The 10,988-nt window shown below is 38.0% G+C and overlaps 1 protein-coding gene across 1 annotated transcript in view; it reads right to left on the bottom strand.

Annotated features, from left to right (window-relative positions):
• Window positions 1–2,711, bottom strand: part of ptgfrna (prostaglandin F2 receptor inhibitor a) — a 38,407-nt gene extending 35,696 nt beyond the window's left edge. Inside the window, exon 1 of the mRNA XM_009304396.5 lies at window positions 2,448–2,711. Coding sequence (XP_009302671.2) covers window positions 2,448–2,493 — 46 coding nt within the window. The 5' untranslated portion in view covers window positions 2,494–2,711. The remainder of the gene's footprint in view (window positions 1–2,447) is intronic.
• Between the last annotated feature and the right edge of the window lie 8,277 nt (window positions 2,712–10,988).

Raw genomic sequence — 10,988 nt, 5'->3', positions numbered from 1 at the left:
TTCACTGTACTCAAATGGCCTCCACAGTCACCAGAGCTCAATCCAATAGAGCAGCTTTGGGATGTGGTGGAACGGGAGATTGGCATCATGGATGTGCAGCCAACAAATCTGCAGCAACTGTGTGATGCTATCATGTCAACATGGAGCAAAATCTCTGAGGAATATTTCCAGTAGCTTGCTAAATCTACGCCGCCGAGGATTAAGGGAGTTCTGAAGGAATACAACCTGGTAGTAGTAGGTGTACCTAATAAAGTGGCCAGTGAGTATATATTAGCTGTTTAATTTCACATACATGTTCCTACTGCTATATATTTGATTTTAAGTAGGTGAAAAGTCAGTTTAGGAATTTACACCGCAGGAAATGTGTTCTTGGGTTAAAACTATCCTAACAGACCAGTCAATCTACACATTTCTGTGTTGTTTAACTTGTATCAATGTTAAAAATCTGCATGTTTAAGCGTGCAAAATAAACTGCTGACAGCAAATTTGACTGAAGAATCTGAATAAATTTGAGGTTAACTTGACAAACAACTTGATTCTAATACAAAATCATAAAATAAACAACTCCAGGACGTTTCTAATAAAGAATCTATGTTAATCTAGATAAACTTTGGGTCAGGGGTGGATTAGGGATTTGGGGGCCCTAAGCAATTCCAGCCATGGGCCATTGGAACCAACAGTTCCCATACATGTTCCCTTCGTTCGTTCGTTCGTTCTATCCATCCATCTCTTATCTTACTTATTGGTTTCATCCGCCTCTGCTTTGGGTCAAACATGGATTTGGATGTTTATATGATGAATTTAGACACATTTAAAGACATCTGTTGGAGCACACTAGCTTATAGATATCTTTAAGACTAACAGACTGATACTGACACCTAAAAACACTTCATTTTAATATCACAGGCCCTTACATTTCAATTTTTAACCTTATGGTTGGGTTTGTCCATATTTGACCCATCTTTTGGGTTAGGACAAGCCTTTGACTTTCATGTAGTGTAGATTAAATTGCAGAAAAAAGAACTCAAAGCATGTTCGCTCAATTAACTTAAGCAATCAGATGAATGGGAAATCTAGAAGTTTACCATAAAGATTCAACGTATATCAAGCTAATCTGAAATAAATGTTGGGTTGTTTTAACTTAAATTTGGAGTTAATATTTTCAATAATAATTAAATGATTATTTTTAACCCAGTGGTTGGGTTTAGCCATAATTGACCCAATTCTTGGGTTCAGCCGTATTTGAATGGTTGGGTTTCAATCGTAATTGACCCAAGATTGGGTTACGATAAGATCTCTCAACTTTTAAGACAGAAGCGCACTCCCTGAATTGACTGAGTTCTGATTGACTTGAGAATAAACAAATATTTGTTTTAATTTGAATTAAAACAAAAACGTTTTTATTATGAAATTATAAAATAAAATGGCTCTGGCAGAAGTTTATAATGAAGATTCAATGTCTAGCAGAGAAAAGTCTAAATAAATAAATAAATAAATAAATTGGGCAGTAATTACCAAAGTTTGGTTAAAATGTTCAGTTTTTAACCCAATTGAGTTGATCACATTTGACCCAACTTCAGGTTACAACAACCTTTTGAATTTTCAGAGTGTAGAATATTTTGCTAAAGTCGAACTGAAAACTCACAACTTGAAGTGAAAAGAATTTGGATTATTTATAAATTGATTAAAAACTAAAGCTCATTTCTATTAAAAGTCAGAACATTAAACAACTCTATCAAGAGTTTACAATACAGATGCAATATATATTTGCTAAACTCTATAAAAAATTTTGTTGTTATAACCTAACATTGGGCTGACAGTTTTAATCAAAATTAAATGAAACTTTCCATATTTGACCCAACTTTGGCTTAGGACATGCCCTCTCAACTTTTAAATTGCTAAAGGAGAACTGAAAGAATAAATACTGAATTTTCTCGAATGAATTGAATTTGGACTGATTTCAGATGGAATTAAAACAAAAAGTCGTTTCAACAAAATTATGAAATTCATCATCTCTGGGAAGTTTACAATAAATATTCAAGCTAAATTCTAAAAAGAAAAGGTTGTTGCAAAGTTGTCTTGGTAAAATCTAAATTAAATGACTCCTTTAACCCAATGTTTGGGTTCGTCCATATTTGATCCAACTTTTAGTTACGACAAACTCTCAGTTTATTAGAGTAGATCAAAGAGCTGAAGCAGAACTGAAAGCAGTGAAGTGACTTCGAATTGATTTGAGTTTGAATTAAAACAAACACGACACGAAAACAAAAAACAACATAAAACAATAACACGAAACAAGAGCTTACAATAACAATACAATCTAACGTGTTTGTCGTATCCTGTAACGTTAATTAACACACAGAGTGTACTTTGACGCGCGTTAAATGAATCAAACTTACTTAAAATAACATTAGCGGGTGATTCTGGAGCCAAACACACACACTTACCGAGCCCGATAAACAGGAGCACAGCTCGCAGGAGTGCTTCATCCATGTCGTGATTTTCCCACGGGACGCTTTTGTGTTTCAGACCGGGAGCGGGAGCGTGAAATCCTCCGCTGAGCGCGGAAACCGGAGCCCGTCGGTGCTAAAGCTGAATGAAGTTTGGAGATCCGCGTTTAGTCCTTCAGTGTGTGTGTGAATGGCGGAGGATCTGCGCCTGCTGCCTCAAAAACTCACACACACTCGCTCACAAGGCTGGACTGGACTGGCATAGTCGTGTCCGGAAGTGTGTGTGTGTGTGTAGCTTGTATTCCTTATCAAATGTCCCCACAAGTATAGCAAAACCAGATAATTTAACCTTGTGAGGAAAATTGTTGTTCTCCATGAGGAAAAGGGCTTATAAATCAGACAGAACTAACTACTATGAAGGTGTAAAAGTTCAGATTATTTGCGGTGAGGGTTGAGTTTATGGGAGAGGAAATAACATATAGCCTATACAGTCTGTGCAATACAACAACCATTACGTCTATGGAAAGTCCCCATAAGGAAAGCTATACAAGTGTGTGTGTGTGTGCCTTGTATTTCTTACATCCTGGTAACCAAATGTCCCCATAAGTATAGCAAAACCAGTAAATTTGACCTTGTGGGTAAGCTTGTTGCTCTCTGTGAGGAAAACGTCTGTTATTGCGTGTATAGGAAGTCCCTATAAGGATAGTTGTGTTCTAATATCTATGTATGTGTGTTCTGTGATATCTACACAGTGTGTGTTCGCTGTTGGATGAGGGCGGGACGCGGCCCTGCTGCTCGCCGCAGGTGAAGAACCGGCTCCGGTACCGATTAGCGCAGAGTCGTGACGGTGCAGCAGTGAAACTCCAGCGCTAATTATCTCCCAGAATAACTGCAGCAGTCCGGAGAGACCCGAACACACACACACACACACACACACACACACACACACACACACGCACACACATTCCTATCCGCACATGCTCCCAGAACGGCGCAGAATTAATCATTTATGGCCAAAAAAATCGTCCTCATTAGCCTATCTGTCCTTTCATCTTTAGAGGAAGTCATTGTAGGATAGCTGCTAACACACACAAACACACACACTGAGACTGACACAAACACACATATAAATATACAAACGCGCACACAAACATGCATACACACATAATGACACACATTCATACTGACACATAAACAAACATGCATACACATATTAACACACATGCACAAACAAACATGACACACAAACACACATACAAATATACTGACATACACATTCTGACATAAACACTCAGGCACACCCACCCACCTGCACACACACAAATACACAAATACTGACACACACATACATACTGACACACATGCATAAACACAGACACACACAGACTGACACACACACAAACACGCATACAAACATACACCAATACACAATCGCACTGTCATACACAAACACACACTTACACGTGCATACACACACAAACAAACATACATATATATCGACACACACTCTGACATACACAAACAGACACACCCACCCACCTGCACACACACACAAATGCTGACTCACGCATACAAACACACACAGACAAATACACAATCATACAGACATGCACAAACACACTTACTAACACACGTACACAAATACACAAGCATGCAGACACACACTAACATACAGAGAGAACCAAATGGGGACATTAGGGGAACTGTACTGTATCTGCTGGAGTAACAGTGCTGGAGTGATATTGAACACCGGCTACTCTCTGTTCCCTTTGTTCCTGTACTGCAGCTTGTGTTTATAGTGAGCAGGTACTTTTCTCATAGTGACTCATCTGCATCACCTGACTTTTCAATTCCTCAGTGTGTGTGTGTGTGTGTGTGTGTGTCAGTATGTGTGGTATTTTCCAGAACCTTCCCTCTCTCTTCTCCTGTGCGGTGGAATATACAGATTTTTACCAAGGTGGCACGGTGGCTCAGTGGTTAGCATGTGTCCTCACAGCAAGAAGTTCATTGGTTCTAGCCTTGGCTGGGTCACTTGGTGTTTCTGTGTGGAGTTTGCATGTTCTCCCCAAGTTGGCGTGAGTTTCCTCTGGTTTCCCCCACAGTCCAAACACATGTGCTATAGGGGAACTGATCAACTACACTGGCCGTAGTGTATGAGTGTGTGTGTGCGTGTGTGTGTTTGTGTGTGTGGGGGTGTTTCCCAGCACTGGGTTACAGCTGGAGAGCATCCACTGCATAAAACAACATGTTTGTTTGTGTCAGTGTGATTGAACAAGCGCGTGTGTGTGTGTGTGTGTGTGTGTGTGCAGAGGTCGGGTGGTGACCTGGCTGTTGGATAGGGGTCAAAGGTCGCTGTTTACCTTTGTGTTAAGCACACTGAGCAACATTTGTGTTCAAGTCACTGCATGAGTGACTATTAATACTCGTTACAGCAGAGCATATGGTGGAAACTGAGTCACACTGCAGAGACCGACTGCGACACACGCACACACAAACACACACGCACATGCACACACACACACACACACACATATGCATCCGTGTACACACACAAATTAAGACACAAACACGCAAACACACACACACACAAATATATACATATACACAGATACACATTTACATGAATATACACTCAATTACAGAAAACACACACACACATACATAGACGCATATAAAAAGTGCACACTTACATTACACACAAATATACAATAAACACATACACACACTCACATGCAAACACACACACGTACACTACACAAACATGCATGAACACATACACACACATGCACACACACACACACACACACACACACACACACACACACGTTAAGATACAGTTAAACTCCTCCAGCTGTGCTGTATTGTGATCAACTCCTCCCAGTATAAGTACTTCAAGAACAAACACGACACACCCTGCAGACGTGCCTACACAACAATACAGGTGTGTGTGTGTGTGTGTGTGTGTGTGTTTGTGCGCGTGTGTGACTCTCTGTGGATATATTACAGCTCATTACCATATGCAAACAGTGACGTGACAGTGGGCTGTCAGATAAACTCATCATGCTGTCAAATATTCACATTCATTTCAGAAATTATTCATTAAAACTAGTGCCATACAGCGAAAATAAATATACCATACCAGGAATAATAAGAGTGCAGCACATATGAGTATACAGCAGGCCAGTCACACAATGCCTTCATTATCATCACCTTTAGTTTTATTATTTCTAGGATTATTATTACTGCTGTTTGTGCTGTTTGTGATCATTATTATGGTGATGATGTTCTCATGAATATCTCAAACAATCAGAGCAAAGCACAGACTGTCCATCGCACATGGGCTCATTAATATGCACACCCACGCTGCGTTTGATTGGCTACGACATTTCCTAGTGAGATTATGACTGTGATTGTTTTTCCTTCTTATTTCTAAGTTTAACTGTGTATTAAACTTACTATGCATGCGGGACTTTTATTTTGAAAACACGAGAGGCTCGACAAACACTAACAGAGCTGTGTGTATCATCGGTTTACAGCTCATCAGAATGCAAAATGTAGAATATGCATATTATAAATTAATTCAGAGGTTTAAAGTCTGGGCGTGTGGGTAACACAATCACCTCACAGCAAGAAGTTCTCTGGTTCAAGCCCCGGCTGGGTCAGTTGGTGTTTCTGTGTGGAGTTTGCATGTTCTCCCTGCGCTTGCATGCGTTTCCTCTGGTGCTCCGTTTCCTGTCCAAGCACATGCTCTATAGGGGAACTGATGAACTACATTGGCTGTAGTGTATGAGTGTGTGTGAATGAATGTGAATGGGAGTTTCCCTGTACTGGTATGCAGCTGGAAGGGTATCCGCTGTCCAAACATATGCTGGATAAGTTGTCGGTTCGACCTCTGATTAATAATGGGTCTAAGCTGAAAAGAAAGCGAATGAATGGTATAAGGTCCGTGTTATTGTGTCCTTTGTTCTGTCACATGTTTGTAATGAAGCAACAAACACAAGTAAACAGCTCAGTGTTTAATTCACTGAAAGAACAGTAATACATTTTAATAAACATATCTGTTTGAGGTTGATATTAAATCCTGCCTTTGCTTTCATTTGTGTTATACCCAAAGCAGAGCTCATTAATATTCATGACCCTTCCAAATATGGTCAAACCTGAGCTTTTTCATTCTAGCTGTAATTGCTCCTGGGGTTTTTCCTGAGCATTAACGACCATTTCTTAGAACTTTTTATATATTTAACTTATCTAAACCTTCTACTGTGTAGATATCAGAGAACTCATTGAATAAATGCATCGTATGTCACCTTAATAGTTTACGCTAAATGTTTTTATTATGTCACCTAATCTCCGAAAACCAGTGGTGTACTGGGACACAGCATTTTCACCTGGGAGAAGTTAGTATTACTCAAGCAGCATCTGATGCAATCAAGAAAGTGAAGACTGGGGTTGGGTGGGGGGAGGGGTTGAGGGGGTGGTAGTGATAATCGGTAAGTGAAGAGCGGGGAGGAGGGGAGGGACATTGGTAGTTAAAGAGCATGGAGGGGGGGTTAATCGGGGGTTTGCAAATGGTAAGTGAAGGGGGCTTGGTGGTCCATCGGTAGGTGAAAGGGGGTGGGGGGTGGCTATGGGAGTTAGGGTGGCAGGCCAGATTGACCATCAGGCCACTGGGAAATGTGCCTGTGCTCCCTATAGCCCGTCCGCCTCTGTCCCAAACGCTCAAAGAGCAGAACCACACACCAAATCTGCAAAAACAACATGCTATCACTCACAGCCTTTGCCTTTTAATTATTATTTTTAATTTCCTACACTGTAAAAATGATTGATCTATGATCATGCATGATCACACAGCATGCATTTTAGTTCATTGTAACTTATTGTAACCAAGTTAATTATATTCTAACTTAATTTTATAAGTCACGCAAGCTGATTTTAATCAGTTTAACATAAGTCAATTATATATATATAAGAAGTAAATGATCTACTTTTCACTTTAGAATGAAATTATTCTGCTTGTTTTAAGAAAAACCCTCTTCATTTTTTAAATTGTTTATTATTTAAAGACAAATATTTAAATTTAAATTTCTTTGTACATTTTTTTCCTATGAACAACCTCCCTCCCCTTAAAAAAGTAAATAAATAAATAAGTAAAAATAAATAAATAAGTAAAATTAAATTAATTCATAAATGAATAAATAAATATAAATAAATAAATAAATAAAATAATAATGACAAAAAATAATAGTCAATTAAATTAATACTAAATTAAATGAAATATTTCCATAGTCACAGAGTTTTGATAGTACAGTGAGGAAGTAACAGTAATGTTTGCCTATTGAGTTTGATTGCATTATTCTTATAAGTATAGACCTTTGAATTTCCCTCTTAGTTTTAGTTTGGGGGAAGTGTTACGCCTTTTTCAAAGTATGAAATCATTGGATTTCAGTATAAAACGTTTAGTGGATCCTCTAAGAGTGTATTTAATTTTCTCCAATCTTAAAAACAGCATCACATCATTAAACCAGAGTGAAACTAAAGGTGGTTTACTTGATTTCCAATCAAGCAATATTCTTCTCCGTGCCATAAGATACGGGAAGGCATAAGCATCTGGATAATTATTGGACATGACTGTACCTTATTCAAGTACTCCAAAAACAGCCATTTCAAAGCTTTAGGCCTAATGTCTTTATTAGATAACTCAGACAGATTTTTAAATATAGCTGTCCCATATAAACTCTATTTTAACTCATTATTTCTGGAAACAAGACTGTATTGTTTTGTCTGTCTAGTAAATGCTTCTTGATTTAAGAGTTTTTAGACTAGAAACAAGACTAAAACTGAGTAAGAAATCATTTCAGCAGCGTGTGACAATCTGAATTGAATTTCAGACTAAAATCTGCCTCATACAGGTGAAGAGCTCCCTCTAGTGATGATCAAGAAGTCAAACAGTAATCCTAAACTATTGAACAACATCCATTATCACAGTCTGAGGACACGTTTGACCAACCTTTCTTTAATCCATAATAGATGATCTATCTATCTATCTATCTATCTATCTATCTATCTATCTATCTATCTATCTATCTATCTATCTATCTATCTATCTATCTATCTATCTATCTATCTATCTATCTATCTATCTATCTATCTCTGTCTGTCTGTCTGTCTGTCTGTCTGTCTGTCTGTCTGTCTGTCTGTCTGTCTATCTATCTATCTATCTGTCTGTCTGTCTATCTGTCTGTCTATCTGTCTGTCTGTCTGTCTGTCTGTCTGTCTGTCTGTCTGTCTGTCTGTCTGTCTGTCTGTCTATCTATCTATCTGTCTATCTGTCTATCTGTCTATCTGTCTCTGTCTTTCTTCAGATTTGATCATGCTCATCAGTGAACGCAGCTCATTCCTGTCAGTTTATCATCCTTCATCTCTTCATGTCCTCTTTTCAGAACAACAAAACCTGCTGAAATAAACCTCTCTACGGTTTCCAGAGCAGAGTGCAGACTTTCGTTTCCTCTTCATCGGTGTGTGCTCCTCAATGAGTTTAATGTTGTGTTTCTGCTGTGAACACACTCAGGTTATCTGCTGCTGTGAGGAGCATCACAGAGTTTCACTCCAGACTTCTAAAGCACAGAGATTAACTCACTGTTTTCAGCATTTGTAATTCAGAAAGTCATGAAAACTGATTATTTCTTCACGTGAAGACAAAAATAGTTATTTAATGCCGATAACCACAGACTTCCAAAGTGTTTGTTTTCCTACTGCAGATGTCAGTGGTGACAGGCTCTCCACATTCTTCAAAATATCTTCTTTTGTGTTCAACAAAATAAAGAAACTCATTTTGAAAGGTTTGAAACCACTCGTGGGAGAGTAAATTATTATTATTATTTTGGGTGAACTTACTTTCATGATTCTTACCCCTGACAACCAGCAAGTGTTTTGTTTAATTATTTTTTTTATCAGAAATGACACAGACATCTTCCAAACTATAATAAGACGATGAACAAGAGGCATTTCACTGTGGAGAAAATATATTTCTCAGCTTTTATTTACATTTGAGCAAAAAGTGCCATGTCTAAAACGATGCATACCCTCCTCAATAATCAATAGAAAAGTCTTTATTGTCTATTACAGCGATCAAAAGCCTGCTATAATAGCTTATTCAGCTTTTACATGTCTCTACTTGTATTTTTGTCTATATCCAGTGATGAGCTCAAACTTTTTCAGGTGTTAGGGTCTTTTTCATCATCCTGATCTTTAGTTAATTCTCAATCAGGTTTAGGACTCTGGCTGGGCCACTGCACAAGGTTAATATTTGTATCTGATAATCATTTCTTTATCATGTCTGCTCTGTGTTTTGGGTAGTTGTTGTGCTGAAATGTCCACTGGTGCCCAAGGAGAAGTTTCTCTGCAGACTGCCTGATGTTATTGAGGATTTAGACGTATTCCTCCTTTTCCATAATCCCATTTACTGTGATTAGCTTCCCTGGTCCACTAGCTGAAAACACCCCAAAAAACCCAAGGTGCTCCACACATTTTTTTTACTCTTTAAAAAATAAAATAAATAAATAAATAAATAAAATGCAAAAATAACACACGTCAACATTACTGATAATAAACAGTAAAATACACTTTAAAAACGTCGGTAAATTAGCATTTTTCTGGATTTTGTGATTCATGCTATTATTTTTTTAAATGTTTCCCCATTTATTTCTGCTTCTGAACTGCATTATGGGATCTTGATCTTTACTCCAGCAGCTTTTATCATTGATAAGTGTGTAAAAGTGTGTGTTCTGCACATGTGTAATAGTCTGCAGTGCTGTATAGTGTGTTGGATATTACACTACAGAAACCTTGTAATAACCTGCAGCACATTTCCTGATATTTTACACACTCATTCCTCTAGATATAATTTATTAAACATATAATATTTATTATTATTATTATTATATTATTTCTAAAATGTCAATAAAAGTCGCTTTGTTAAAGTGTAGAGTTGAATTTTCATCATCAGAAGAGGACAGAGCAGAGATCAACATCCCATAATGCAGTTCACCACCGCAGATATGTATATTTTGAACAGTTTACGTAACACATTGAGCAACTCTATTTTAAAAAGTCACTTTAGATTGCATTTTACTTTTTCCCTCAAGCACTGTTAGCTATCAACTCAAAGAAGGTCAAATAAAAGCTTCAGCATTAGAAAGCAAGCCAGAAATGAGCAGAACCCTCAACAAACGGATTATTGATGAGATCTGACTCATTTTTAAAGGTGAAACATGATACAGACAGCAGCGCTTTGGTGAGCAGGTTGCCTTTATGACTGCTGAAGAGCTCTGATTCACTAACTTGCGCTTTAAAATGTGGATCTTGTCGTTGGAAGATTCAAATGAATGCTCGTGCTGCGCTCAATATGTCAGGCAAATGAAAACCCACATAATTCACACATTCAGACCAACTGTGAAAACACACTCACACACCACATGTGGGAAACCTCAGGGTTTGACTGGTATTTAAACAGTGGCAGTGAGTCAAGAAAGACTGAAT

The sequence above is a fragment of the Danio rerio genome, chromosome 9 (assembly GCF_049306965.1).
Source record: "Danio rerio strain Tuebingen ecotype United States chromosome 9, GRCz12tu, whole genome shotgun sequence".
Lineage (NCBI taxonomy): Eukaryota > Metazoa > Chordata > Actinopteri > Cypriniformes > Danionidae > Danio > Danio rerio.
Note: the sequence above shows the minus strand (reverse complement) of the source record. Positions and strands in the feature narration are given on the sequence as shown.